Source organism: Rhineura floridana, chromosome 4 (genome assembly GCF_030035675.1).
Source record: "Rhineura floridana isolate rRhiFlo1 chromosome 4, rRhiFlo1.hap2, whole genome shotgun sequence".
Classification (NCBI taxonomy): Eukaryota; Metazoa; Chordata; class Lepidosauria; order Squamata; family Rhineuridae; genus Rhineura; species Rhineura floridana.
This window is the reverse complement of record NC_084483.1, coordinates 134046483-134061896: the sequence shown is the minus strand read 5'-3', so window position 1 is coordinate 134061896 and position 15414 is coordinate 134046483. Positions and strand designations below refer to the sequence as shown.

At 40.2% G+C, this 15414-nt stretch overlaps 1 protein-coding gene across 1 annotated transcript in view; it reads right to left on the bottom strand.

Moving 5' to 3' along the window:
- The window catches only part of DISC1 (DISC1 scaffold protein), a 289457-nt gene that overhangs the window by 181058 nt on the left and 92985 nt on the right, over positions 1-15414 (bottom strand). Inside the window, 2 exon segments of the mRNA XM_061624495.1 lie at positions 4622-4676; positions 12735-12970. Coding sequence (XP_061480479.1) covers positions 4622-4676; positions 12735-12970 — 291 coding nt within the window.

The following is a 15414-nucleotide window of genomic DNA, read 5'->3' as shown; positions in this document are numbered from 1 at the left end:
GGGGAGGTCTCTTAACGGTCGTGGTAAGTCACCTTAAGTGCCACGCGGCTGCCAACTGCTTGCGAAACGGAGCAGCAGGAGCAAGCTCCAAACAGTCACGGCTGACTCAAACAGCGAAAACAAGCCACCGCCATCTGGGAAAAATAAGCTGGCGGCAAAAGTACATGGAAAGCCGCAGCCGCGGCTCTCAGTGAGGCAGCCAAAAAGGCCGCCGCTGCCTAGGAGAAATGAAAAATGGAGGTAAGGAAAGACAAGGCTGTAAAAGGGGAGCTGCAGCCGCGGACTCCCAGTCAAGGCTAGTCAGACTAGAGACGTCAGAGGCTGATGGGGGAACGGCAGCTGCCGCAACCCCCAACCAAGGGACTAAGGGGGGGGAGAACAAATGGAAAAAAGCCCCCCAACAAACGTCCCAGTTAAAAATCAGGCTAAAAAATCAGACTAAAAACAGATAAAGAGGAAAGGGGATGACAAGACAAAGGCGCAATCAATCCCACACACTCTATCACTAACAAAACACACAAAAACCTGAGCTATAAATGCTACACTAGAAGATCCAAACGCCTCGGTACGAAGGCAAGAATGAACTGGAGTGGGAGGGGTTTGATGCCCCAGGTCTTGACTTCAATCTATTCTTGCCTTCGGATGCTAGATGGCGCTATATCCCACATGATGTCGGACCACCTGAGGAAAATCAATTTCAACCAGTTATGACAAACTTGAGTCCATTGATATGAACTGACCTATTCTGAGCATGACTTAGTCAGATGCTACCCACTGCATCTTTCCACATGCAATCTAGATGTACCCAGTTGAACTCATAATTTAAGGTTTACTCTTTAAACTTTACAGTATCAACATCTGGAAGACCAAAAAAATGGCAAATTTATTATGTCACTATCTGACACAAAACTAATGTAATTTTATATTGCTATGTGGAATTGGCAAGGAATTTAGGAGCATGAGATTGCTTCATGAGAATAACATGTTTTTAGTAATACCCAGCTTTCTTTCTGCTATACTGCTGTTGTGGCTCTGTCTCAGTTCTCCTTCAATTAAGTGCCACCATTTTGGCATTTAAACAAGCCAATCAGAGCAGAACACTTCAGTGTTCTAAGCCTCAAGATCCAGGCTCACTGCAACACCTCTTTTATATGTGAGGTTAATCAATAATGGCAGAAATGGAGGATGCAGAAATGTGTGTTAGAATTCTAAAATTAACTCACTCATTCAGAATGTCACGCTATCTTCAGCAGTGGCTGTAGCAACTACTTAGAAAAACTAAGAGGATGGAAGCAGTGTTGAGTGCTTAATGCCAAAGGCAGCACCTCTAACAGCACAGCATATCCAAGTGAGGCACAGAGTTTTTACCACTTTGTATCAGACCAAGCATGGCTTTATTCATAAGGGGTGGAGAGGCTAAGTGTGACTGCTCAGTTTATTAGCTCAATCATCTTTACTCAAAATGGTAAGATCTACATACGTAGTGCAGATTTCCTGTCCCTGTGCAGTAGGGGAGGAGAATAACCAGTTACTAGTTCTTTGGGAGGGAGGGGGGATCCTTTAAAAAAAAACTTATTTAATTCTTAGCTCTTAAAATTCTTAGATAAGGCTGCAATTCTAAGTACACTTAGACCAGCTTCATACAGTACAGATTTGTGAACCCATTGTGTTTTTATTACTATTCTAACATGAAATTGCATAATGTATGGGGCAGTTGCACAGTTCTAATTCAGCAGAGGCTTATTACAAAATATTCTGCGGACAGCTACTAAAAAAGAATTTTTCAATGGCATCCATCAAATCCCAAGAGGAGATTAAAACATTTATAAACAACACTGGCACCCTGATCCTCCCTGCTATTGTGAAGAGGTAGCACAGCACAGTATTGGGCCTAGAACTCCCAGGACTAATAGAAGGGAATGTTTTGCTTTGGGCAGTGCAGGGAGCTTGGCCTTCTCAATGAACTGGGTCAGGAGCAAATACTAGAACTGCTGCTCCAACGTTCTGAGAAAACCCTAACATGATGAAAAAGTAGTGCATTTTTTCAAGGTGGGGAAGAATGGAAAGAGTGGCAGGCCACAGCCCTTTCCTCTTGTTATTCATTCTAGACCCAGTGCCTGCAGGAAGAAGGAGAACATCGCCACCCAGGGAAGGAGAGCCTGCTGTTGCTGCTGCTGTTGGAACACCACCTCCACCACCTTTCCCAGTGGGACTGCTGCCTGGCAGACGTGCCTCCTGCAGGACCAGGTCCCAGGTACCCAGCCAGCTGTGACTAATTTCCATCACCTGTCCCTCTTGGGAGGGATACATAAGCCGGCTGGCTGAGGTGGCCTGGGTTGTTGTCTTTTGTTTTGTTTTTGTTTTCTTTTGGGTGCCATTGGTTTTAGCTATGGGTGGGTTCGGTTTCGTTTTATATTGTAGTTCTTGGGTTTTTATGTAGTTTGTAGGTTGTATTTTACTTTATCTTGTACGCCGCCTAGAGTGGCCGCTTGTGCGGCCAGATAGGCGGCCTAGAAATAAAATTTATTATATTATTATTATTATTATTATTATATTATAAAGACTGCTATAGCAGTTCAATTCCTAATATCAAAGCACTTATTTTATTTATTTATTTATTCAATTTATATCGTGCCCTTCCTCCCAGAAAAAATATTTACTTAGGAGCTAAAGCAATGAGGGTTCCTGCTACAGTATATTTACTAGCATATGATACAGAACTATCCAGCACTACTTGCATTGTATAACATAGAATCATAGAGTTGGAAGGGGCCTTGTAGGCCATCAAGTCCAACCCCCTGCTCACAGCAGGAAATCCACAGCTAGAGCATCTCCCGCAGATAGCTGTCCAGCCTCTGCTTGAAGATATCCAGCGAAGGGGATCCCACCACCTCCCTAGGCAGTCGGTTCCATTGCCGAACTGCCCTTACTGTCAAGAAGTTCCTTCTAATGTCCAATCTGAATCTACACTCCTGCAACTTAAAACCATTCGACCTAGTCCTACGCTCTGGGGCAGCAGAGAACAAATCTGTACCCTCCTCTATGTGACAACCCTTCAGGTACTTAAAAGAGTGCAATCATGTCACCCCTCAGCCTTCTCTTCACCAGACTGAACATGCCAAGTTCCTTCAACCTTTCCTCATAAGACTTGTTCTCCATACCGGCTAGCATCCTCGTCGCCCTCTTCTGAACCCGCTCTAACTTCTCTATATCTTTCTTAAAATGAGGCGCCCAGAACTGAACGCAGTATTCCAAATGAGGCCTGACTAATGCAGAATATAGTGGGACTATTACTTCCCTCGACCTGGAAACTATAGCTCTGTTTATGCAGCCCTAAATTGCGTTTGCCTTTTTTGCTGCAGCATCACACTGCTGGGTCATGTTCAACTTGTGATCTACTACAATTCCAAGGTCCTTCTCACATGCACTACTGCTAAGCTGGGTATTTCCCATCCTGTACCCATGCATTTTGTTTTTGTGGCCTAAATGCAGAATCTTGCATTTGTCTTTATTGAATTTCATTTTATTAATTTCAGCCCAATTTTCTAGTCTATCCAGGTCCCTTTGGATTTTATTCCTGTCTTCCATTGTGTTAGCTATCCCTCCCAGTTTCATATCATCCGCAAACTTCATAAGGCTTCCCTCCACCCCATCATCTAAGTCATATATAAAACCAAACCATGGCTTAGCATGAACATGTAAACTCCCAGATATTAGATTTATTGCTCCCTAGTCATTCTGCTACAGTGCTACAAAAAGCACAAAAGCACAAGCTGTAAACCATAGGACAAATGTTGGTTATAGCTTATAGTTCATTTGAAGAGCTAAACTAGAAGCCTGGATTCAGACAACATGCTAAGCCATGGCTTAAGCACAGGAGCAAAATGTCCAAGGAGGAGTAAATAAGCAGCAATCTCCTCTCCCGGAGCCTGCCTGTTTGGCTTAGTGTGGCATGCAGACCAGGCCCTTGACTACTGCTGCAATGACTCCAATCAAGGACACCAACAAGCAGAGGAGATACAAGGCAGCAGGGCTCATTCCATCGGCTCATCTAAGAGACCAGCACCATTAGACTCCCCATATCCCTGAACTGCTTCCATTCAAGCTTGTCATTGAGTAACAGTGCCTGGGTTTGCTTGTTTTCCTCCCGTCTCCCAGTCCCCATTTCCTTTTGCATTGTGACTTTTAGAGAGTAAGCTGGTGAGCAAGGGCTGTCTTGTTTGTCATTGCTTTATCAATCCTACCTAAGCTGCTCCAGGAGCATCTGCAGCTAAAGAGCGAAGTAAGCATGCTTTAAAGAAACAAACAAATGCTTCCATTTCATAAAGTTGATAATTTGTTTCCAGCTGGAGGCTCATTGGTTAATTCTTCTTCTTTGCATGAGCCAAGAAATAAAGAGTATTTAATGCACCATTCCACCCGCTTTCCAGCTGTCACATATTCACTTTTTATACACTGACCAAATTAGCATAATGCCAGTGTTCCAATAATCACTTAAAATTACATTAAAAACAAGATCCTCAGAAAGCCGTTTATAGACTACTTCTTTACACTTATGTAATTAATTGCCTCCTTTGTCTTAAATTTACAGAAACAAATATAGCAGTTAAAGTGCACTTACTCTGGCAGCTGTGTCTTTAATGGATATATTGAGTGACTGCTCTTTTTCTTGAAGCCTAGAAATAATAAATGAATGTTAAAAGGTTGCCATTATCAGATGATCAAGGCCTCTTAAATAACACAAACAAAAACAAACATTCCAGTTTGTTTATCCCAAAAGCTATCTCAGACATTTGAAATTACTGTCTCACCTGTTATACCATACAGACCATTTTTTAAGTACTAACTCAGCCAAATCTGAGCATTTTTATATTTGTTTATAAAAGTATTTCTATGTCATTTTGGGGCCCTAAAGAAGGGGTTACATAAAATCAAACTGATTTATGAGGAGCATGTGCTTAATTCTTCCCCCACTTTGGACAGAAAAATATTTACTATTGGCTGGATCATGCCCACAGGCTTTTTTATTTTAAGGCCTGTTGATAGCATGGGGCGGAAGAAACTGTAGCATCCCATTTCCAAATAAAGCTTGGGGAAAAGGGAGGAATTAGTGCTGGTTAATGCCACAAATCTCCCTCCCCATATTAAGACAGCTAGGAGATGTTGGTGAATGGAAGGTGGATGTCTAAGGAGGGATTAGATTTTACTTGCTAAAGAGCCTCCAAAACAGCAACATATACAAGTTCTACCAAAGACATTTGAATCCACAAATGACATTTTGAAACCCATGACCTTCAAAACAGATATAATCCAACTCCTTTGAAAGAAGACAAACACCATACTCCAGGGGCTTCTATATGCTGAAGCTTGCATCAGTGGAAGATATATAGCAAAATTCTATTAAAAGTTTGAAATGGAATGATTTCCTTGCCCTTCGGCAAAGTCCACACTATATGAATCAGTCAGGGAATCAATAACTCCTTGGCACTATTACAGTTCTTATCTGTGAATCTCTCCATGTGCAATTTTGCTAATCTTTTAATAACCAAATGGACAACTACTCATCACAATTAAAGTTATGTTTTTAACTTAGGTACCATTGGATGTACTTTTTTACATCATGGATAATACAAAAAGAAGAGACTTCCGGGAAGGGTGACTTAGCCTGTGCCTGCTTTTGAGACGGGCTCCTGCCTCAAAAGAAGCTTATTCAGATATATCAGTCAGATTTTTTTTTTTTTGACTGATTAAACTTCTCCCGGGTAGGGAGAAACGAAGAGATTAACCTCAAAGCCTATTTTTGTTGGGACGACCAGATCTCATTAATTTATGGGACGAGGTCCAGCCGACGAAGGTGGGACGGATTTTCAACAACAAGCTCTATCTGATAAAGCGAACGTTCATCTTATCTTCTAAGAGAGAACGCACTAACAGGCAAGCACCCTTCTTTCTATATTTTTCTTTTACTTGACTTAAATTGTTGCTGTTTAAAAGAGATTTGCCAGATTGATCGGTTTTTGACATCTCACTGGGGAGCCATAACTTCTCTCTGCTACTCACTAATTAATAGCTTATCTCTGTTTTTGTTGCAAAAAGCTGTCCTGGATTTGCATTCTAAAGATATACACAGAAGAGGGATTTCTATTCCAGATTTTTATTTTGAAGAATATTATATTGTCTGAGACTACTCTCTTTTTGGTCTATTTTATTTTGACGAATCTGTTTCCTGACGACCGCCATTAATTGTTTCGATCCTGGGAACTGCATTTTGTTTACTTAAGCATGGAGAGATAAGGCTGTCTGCTCTGTTTATACTGTGATGTCACCAAGTTTGGAGTATTAACCCAATTGTTGCTGAAATAAGAAGTGGTTTTCCTATATTTTTCTTTTAAAATGGCAATTAAGAAAGTGGCTGAGAATCTGGAAATAACTATGTTTCAGAAAATAATGGATGAGATTGAGATAACGAAACAAAACCTGCGACAGGGTTGTAAGGAGCTGAAAATTGAATTGAGTAAAATGAAGCAGGAGATTAAAGATATAGGGGTCCCTGTGAGAGAGGTGACCCTGGAAGGGGTCCCTGTGAGAGAGGAGACCCCGGAGATTGGAACAAACGTGGAACAGGAAAAAGATTTGGAGTCTATGGACTTTAGAAACAAAATCTATTGTTTGGAGACACAGGAGATTAAAGACATAGGGGTCCTTGTGAGAGAGGAGACCCTGGAGACTGGAACAGGGGTCCCTGTGAGAGAGGAGACCCTGGAGACTGGAACAGGGGTCCCTGTGAGAGAGGAGATCCCGGAGATTGGAACAAACGTGGAACAGGAACAAGATTTGGAGTCTATGGACTTTAGAAATAAAATCTATTGTTTGGAACTCAATGTTATCTCTGAAGAAATTAATGAAGATTCTAGAGATAAAGTTATCAACGGCATGGATAATCTTCTGGACTGGATTGATGTGATGGAGCCCAATATAGAGAAAATCTATGGAATTAACTGCAGCCATGTGACAATGGAAAAACTTTCAAGAGATGACCCAGTGTATTTTGAAAAAAAGAACAGAGATATGATTTTACAGCAGTATTTCAGCAACCTATTCAGAATGGATGGCAAGAAAATATTTGGGATAGAGGTAATTCCCATCAGACTCTTACTATATGACTATGGTTTTGACAGCAAGATTATTATGGAATACTGATAATGGAAGATTGGATACTGAAATTACTGGACTTAACAAGACTACTGAAGATGGAAGATGGAAAATGGAACTAATAGGGATAATAGAACAATGGCTACTGAAATTACTGAACCTAACAGATTCTGATGTGATGGATTAATTGAAATGTTTATTTTGACTATGGTTATGACAATAAGATTATCATAATTAGTAATGAGATGGATTAATCGATATGCTTATCTGGAAAAAAAATTGATAGATATATTTCTTAAAGAATTGAAACCTCTCTTTGACTTTTTGTGGAAAGAATAAAGTAATGTTTATGAGATTTGATGATTAAGTAAGATAACTACTGGAGGAAAGTGATTTTATAATATGACTTAAGAGACAGGATTGTTATATATTATAGACTTATAACTGATTTGATCTTTGACAAATGGGAAGTCAATATTTTACTCTTTATTTTTTATTTTTGTTTTTTTTTTCTTTTTTTTTTTTTTGTTTAACTATTTTTGATTTTGTTTTTTGTCTTTGAATGTTTTATGATTTCGTCTTGTATGTTTTATGAAAATTTGAATAAAAATTATTGAAAAAAAAAAAAAAAGGATAATACAAAAAGAAAAGAAAAGAATGCTTCTTGAATTAATTTTGTATTGTGAAAATGAAGTAAAAATGAAGTAAACATATTCTGGATTCTCTGCAGGCATTTTCACTTACCCTGCCAATTGTTACATATTTTGAAAAGTTACTACTTAATCCAAATAGCGTAACATGATTGTTAACCCAGAGAGTGACACTAAATAAATAAATAAATATCCATATCAGAAGTGAAAAACAGCTAAATAGCATTTGGGCTGTGAAACTTTAGCAAGATGCAATTAGACAATTAACAAAAAGTTCTGCAGTTAAGAACTATTAGCGATATCAAAAAGGGCAACAGGAGCCAATGTGTTGGTTCTTAGAATTCAGAAGATGGACAAAAAGATGAAAGTGTAAGAAAGGTTTAAAATAGAATTAAAACCATATATTATAGTTTTATATATTATTCTCTAAGTTAAGGCCATGGGATGTTACATTGTTCAGTTTGTACATCCAGAAATTTAATTTGCTTCCATACAGAATTCATAAATACAGGTTTTTCAGACCACAGCATACAAATTTATCATCTTCTATGGGTAGGATAAATCATGCATGCAAGTCATGCATCAAAGTCATGAAAATAACTACAAATGCAATTTTAAAAAGGTATTCAAAGCCTGAACAATTGACGCCAAGGCCAAAGATGTGCCTTACCTGGCAGTCATTTGGCCCTGAATTAAGAGTAAGCTAAATGGAAGTAGAATACTCAACTTTACTGTGCTTTGCCAGCAGGTAGGGAAAACGGCAGCAAGCCACAAAGGCAGGTTAGGAGAGGAAGCCAAGTACAGAAGTGAAGGTAAGCCATTGGGGGAAACAACTGTCAGAAATTTCAGACAGGGAGGATCACAAATCCAGAATGCCAGTTTAACTGGCACCCCATATGATACCATAACTCAGTGGTAATGCTTTGCATGCAGAAGGTCCCAGGTTCAATCCCCAACATTTCCAGGTAGGGCTGGGAAAGATTCTCTGCCTGAAACCCTGGAGAGCTATACTGTCAGTCAGTATAGACTGAGCGAGATGGACCAATGGTCTGACTCAGTAAGAGGCAGCTTCCAATGTTCCTATGAAAATTCCAAGTATGGTCATCCACCATTTTGAATTAAAGTGCCAGGAGGGAGGTGACATTTCTATGGCTTTTTTGTTCTTGTTGCTTTGCCTGAAAGTAAAGACATAAAAAACTAAAGGCTTCCTTGAGTTCTATTATGCTTGGGCAGATCCCCACAGTATCTACACACCACATCTGCACAAAGAAAGAACAAAAAGTGACATTCCACCTTGGCTAGTTACTCCAAAAACAGTTAAATTCCATTTCCAGTGATATCTGCTAAAATCTGAATCTGAATATTTTCCATCAGCACTGCAGATTTAGCTAGCATGGTATGACCTATGTCAATACTAGTTTTGCAGGATTTTTATTCTGTTGGTTTTACTGTGGAGGGAGCAGGATTCACTGTTGATTTTCAAGTATTGTAACTTGCCTCAAATCCTTGAGATGATGCAGGTTATGAAACTAAACATAAATAGGTACACACACGAGTGAATCTCCTCACAGCTTAGATAGTTATTTGGTGTGGCGAAATCTGAATGAAACCAATATTTTATTGAATAATAAGCTCTATGGTATCAGGCCCTCCTACTGACACAGGAGATATTTGTACAGTGCAGGCCAAATGGCACTTCTGTTTTCATAGTGCTTAATGAACATACTGAACAATCACAGTTCTCTCTTCTCTCTAATTTCCTCAAGCAATTCTGAAAAAAATACACACAGTTTTTTGCTCAAGCTTTTGCCCTGTCTTCAACCAGAACTGCTATGCAGCAATATTCTAACTTATAAAAATTCCAGGCCCTAAGAATTTGAGCTTCTTTTTGAATTAAGCTCTGTCAGACAAGCCTGCAAGGGCTACTGCTACTGAATGGACTGGTTACTGGAAACATCAACAGAAAAATCCTTCTGCCAATGGCCATGACGATATTAAGACAGATTATTTAAAATGTCCATAAGAAAGGTTTTGCATTCTGGGCAAACAGTTTTCAACCAGCAAAGGCTATATGTAGGATAAATGTGGAAATGAAAGTGGAGTGGTCAGATATTTTTTTAAAATGTTGCCACAATCCAGCCATCAAGACACTGTTTTAGAACTGGCATTCAGATTCCCATTCCTTCCGTTAATCCAAAATTGGTGTTTTGGAATTAACTCTTAGGTATAATACAAAGAAAAATTAGAAAAATATGAGAGTTAAGCAAGACACATACAGACAAGCAATTTATGTGATAATTAATCACTAGTTTACACTTGAGACCTTCACTGACCTTTTTAATCAAAGCATGAAATAAAAATGTCCCCCTCTATAAACCTACTTGTGCCAATTACAAAACAGGATAGCAGCAACAGCAATTGACTAATCCAAAAGCTATCACTTTTAACTCCTGCATTTATCTACTGATTTTCCAATTAAAACTGACAAATAGCAGGCAAAATTATTTAAAATCAATATAACATAACTGATTTATCTGACCCTCAAGTCTATTGCATGGTTTTTTTTTAATTTAAAATAACCAACTAATGGAAATCAGTCAGAATAGACATTTTCACCTCATCAACCATTACGCTGTTAATAATAATAATAATAATAAAATTTTATTTGTGAGTTGCCTATCTGGCCGAATTAACGGCCACTCTAGGCGACTTACATGTACAATAAAATCCAGTATAAAACCAATACAAACATACTAATATTTAAAAAACTAAACATCTCTTTCAGGTAATTAAAAACTAACATACCCCAGATTTCCCATAGGCCTGCCTGAATAGCCAGGTCTTTAAGGCTCGGCGAAAGCCTATCAAGGAGGGGGCATGGCGAAGATCGAAAGGAAGGGAGTTCCAGAGGGTGGGGGCCACAATCGAAAATGCCCTCTCTCTGGTTCGCACCAGCCTAGCTGTTTCAACTGGCGGAATCGAGAGAAGGTCTTGTGTGGCTGATCTTGTTAGGTGGCCTAATTGGTGATGCTGGAGGCACTCCTTCAGATAAACTGGGCCGACACTATATAGGGCTTTAAAGGTCAGTACCAGCACCTTGAATTGGGCCCGGTAAACAACTGGTAACCAGTGTAGATCTACTAATACTGGCGTGATGTGATCATGGCGATGGCAGTTACTAATTAAACGTGCCACCGCATTTTGTATCAGCTGTAGTTTCCGGATCGTTTTCAAAGGCAGCCCCACGTAGAGCGCATTACAGTAGTCTAAGCGAGAGGAGACAAGGGCATGTACTACTCGTGGGAGCAGATGAACAGGAAGGTAGGGTCGCAGCTTCCGTATCAGATGAAGTTGATACCAAGCTGCCTGACCCACTGCCAAAACCTGAGCCTCCATGGACAGTTGGGAGTCGAGAATGACCCCGAGGCTACGGACCTGGTCTTTCAGGAGCAATTTTACTCCATTAATCACCAGGTCTATATCTCCCAACTTACTCTTGTCTCCCACGAGCAACACCTCGGTCTTGTCAGGGTTGAGCTTCAGCCTATTCCTTCCCATCCATTCACTAACGGATTCCAGGTACTTGGAAATGGTATCCACAGCGAACCTTGGTGAGGACTTAAACGAGAGATAGAGCTGAGTGTCATCCGCATATTGGTGACACTGCAGCCCAAATCTCCTGATGATGGCCCCCAGCGGCTTTACATAGATGTTGAATAGCATGGGGGAGAGGATAGAACCCTGTGGCACTCCACAATTGAGAGGCCAAGGGTCTGAAACCTCATCCCCCAATGCCACCCGTTGGTGCCTATCAGAGAGATAGGAACGAAGCCACTGCAAAACGGTGCCCCCTATTCCTAATCCCTCCAGGCGATCTAAAAGGATACTGTGGTCGACAGTATCAAAAGCCGCTGAGAGATCCAGGAGGATGAGGAGGGTATGTTCTCCCCTATCCAACGCCCTCCTCATATCATCCACCAAGGCGACCAAGGCTGTTTCAGTTCCATGTCCAGTCCTGAAGCCCGATTGGAATGGATCCAAATAATTTGCTTCATCCAAGTGTGTCTGCAACTGTTTGGCCACCACTCGTTCAATTACCTTGCCCAGGAATGGTAAGTTAGAGACTGGGCGGAAGTTGTTTGGGTCTTAACAACAGTCTTGTTTGGGTCTTAACAACATCTACCTCCTTTCAGTATGATGTGGAATGAATGACACTTGCTTTCTATTAAGGGGAGTGGGTGTAACCTCACTCCCTCTCTTCTACAATAATGAAGGTCTCCAGCTGCAATACTATGAAAGGTTCTGGAATTAGAAGTCAAGAAATGGGGGATGGGAAACCTACTTCTCCACTCCTCTGCCTGGTGGGCAGGACTGATCACTGTATCAAGATGAAAGACCTACACCGGAATAAATTCTCAGGGTCTTCATTTATCATTATAAATAATCCCTACCCATGGCACATGGGAAATGTGCCATTTCCATCCCTGTTGGTACAAAAGACTCATAATGCTTCTTCTGACTTAGCACAGAGGACAAAAGGACTGCTTGTTGGCTATTTCTGTACTAAAACATGTTATCTTTATCTACAAATGAGATGTCCCTTGAAAACACAACCACATGGCTACTCCATGTGGAAAGATGTTCATGTGAAGTAGATCCTTTCACCATGGACAATTTTCATCATGCCATCACAGTTGTATCTAATTAATTAATGGTTCATGGAGCTATTGTTGTAGTTACAGAAACCTCCATTCTCGATAAAGCAAGATGTAGTATAAAGATCATGCCAATGTACCAAAGCAGCTTTTCTGAGCATCATGCTCATATGAGGGAAGATACACTATATCAGTATAAGAAAGAAAGAAAAGCCAGAGGCAAGCAATAAATCAGAGTTTTTAAAAAGATTTCAAAGTATCATACAACAGTAAATACCTTTTTATGGACTCTGGAAAATCCAAACTGCATGAAATTTTATGTGATGCCTCTGAAGTATCAGCCAAATCTTTACTTATCTCTTGCAGTTCTCCAAGTGATAACCAGCTATGCAAGGTAGACAACTCACAATCCTGTGCCTGAATTGACTGATCTTGCTCTTGAATTTCTCTCCGTAGCTGTTGATCTTTAGTTTCCAGAACAGCCAGCCTTGCTCTAAGAACTTGAATTTCTTTCTGCATGTAGAGACAGAATTGTGCATCCTTCTTAAGAAAATACAGTGTACAATGAATGATAAAAAATGGCACATGCACACATACACACACACACACACACACACACACGAAAGCCACTTTTCCAGGTACTATCACATGATTGTAATGCATGTTTGAATGTCCCGGGTGGGGCCAAGCACAGCTTTCCCACCCAATCAGCCCCACCCACATGGTTGCAATATGCACACCCATATCACAGTCTCACAGGATGGCACCATGGAAAAGTAGATATTACACAACTCGGTATGTTAAAAAACAGCTAAAGTTTAGCCTTATCCTATTGAACTCAATGAAACATTAACAATATTCAACTGATGTAAGTCCCATTGATTTTAAAAAAGCGTAAGTGTGACTTAATTTCTCAAGATTAGAGCCAATATGTTTCAACAAATACAGGCTAATAGCATAAATCAAATAAACAGTCACTTTGTAAAGGCACATTTCTGAAGATATGCCAACCCTTGAAAGCTGATTTAACTATGCAGTTGTACTCATTAGCTTGGGAAGAAACACTTTTCATTCTGAGCTGAAAGAATCAGTCCAATAAATTAAATAAATAAATAATAAATTAAATTAAATCCTAGCAAGACGGAGACACGAGGGTTGGTGGTTCCCAAGTTTGGATAATTGGTCAGTTGCCTAGTTTAGATAGGGTCGTACTCCCTCTGAAAGAGCAGATCCGTAGTCTGGGGGTTCTTCTCAATTCATCTTTGTCACTAGAGGCCAAGGTGACCTCAGCAGCTAGGAGTGCCTTTTACCAGCATCAGCTGGTAAGACAGCTGCAGCGCTTTCTGGACTGGGATAGCCTGACCACTGTTGTCCATGCACTGGTAACCTCCAGGAGGGATTACTGTAATGCACTCTATGTGGAGCTACCCTTGAGTTTGGTCCAGAAGCTGCTGCTGGTGCAAAATGTGGCAGTGAAACTGCTCACTGAGGCAGGGTATTGCCAATATGTCATCCCGCTTCTGAAAGAATTGCACTGGCTACCTATTAGCTCCTGGGCTAAGTTCAAGGTTCTAGTTTTGGTGTACAAAGCCCTATACAGCTTGAGACCAGGATACCTGAAAGACAGTCTTATCTATTATAGAGCGCAGTTGATCACTGCGCTCTGCAGGTGAGGGCCTCCTACAGATACTATCTTATCAGGTGGTCCGTTCCATACAACATAGGAAACAGACCTTTAGTATAGTGGCACCTACCCTTTGGAATTCCCTCCCCTTCAATATTAGACAGGTGCCATCTCTGTTATGTTTTCAGCACCTACTGAAGACTTTCCTCTTTCAACAAGCCTTTTAAGTTGAGACCTTATCCCAGTCTGTGTCTGTGTTGTTGCTTTTTAATATGTTTTTAAACCTTTTTTAAAAAACGTGTTTTAAACTTTTTTTTAAAAGGTTTCTAAACATGTTTTATTTTAATGTATTTTTAAGTCTGTTTTTATGATGCTTTAAAGTGTTTTTAGTGCTTTTGTATGTCACCCTGGGCACCTACTGGAAAGAAGGGTGGGATATCAATCAAATAATAAATAAGTAATTCAATTCATACTCATGCTGCCTTAAAGATGTATTATTCACTGTATACATTCCTCCTGCCTTAAGATTAAGCAGCAAGAGAACAGACAAAAAGTGTTTCAGCACACACAAATATCTGTCAAGGAGATAACAAAGGTCATCAGGACAACATCATGTCTGTTACTTTGAATATAAAATCATGCTTCTAGCACAAGCAATTATTTCTCTGTACTACCGATTTGGGAATACATTATTATTATTATTATTATTATTATTATTATTATTATTATTATTATTATTATTATTATTATTATTATTAAACATATATCCCACCCTTCCTTCCAGTAGGAGCCCAGCGTGACAAAAAGAATACATCTCCAAACTGTTTAAACCAGGGTAAGGAACCTTTTTGGCTCTGTGGGCCAGATCCTTATCAGATCCTAGTCTTGCAGGCCAAATTTGAAAAATGGGCAGGGCCACTGATCTGTCAATCACCTGACATCACAATGAATTGAAGTTCCAAAGTCAGGGACTTCAAATCATCAGAGCTTTCAAACAGCCCTAAGTGTTGCTTTAGAACACCTGAGGCTTTGGCTTTCTGCGGGCATCAGCTCCGCAAGTGAGTTCCCTGCGGAAAACTTGCATTGGCAGCCACATCTCTACTGCCCCCCACCTAATGTCACTTACGACATTGGGGATGGGGTGGGTGGGCATAGTTTGAGGGAAACGGTCTCGTAGGCCAGATCTGAACTCCTGGTGTGCCAAGTTGGCCTGCAGGGTGGAGGTTTCTATTCCTGATTTAAACTAGTTATTAATGCTTAGAGTAGGATAGCTGGACTTCATGTTGGAGTGAGGAATTTATGATCCCATGTGTCATGGAAAGCTTAGAGAACA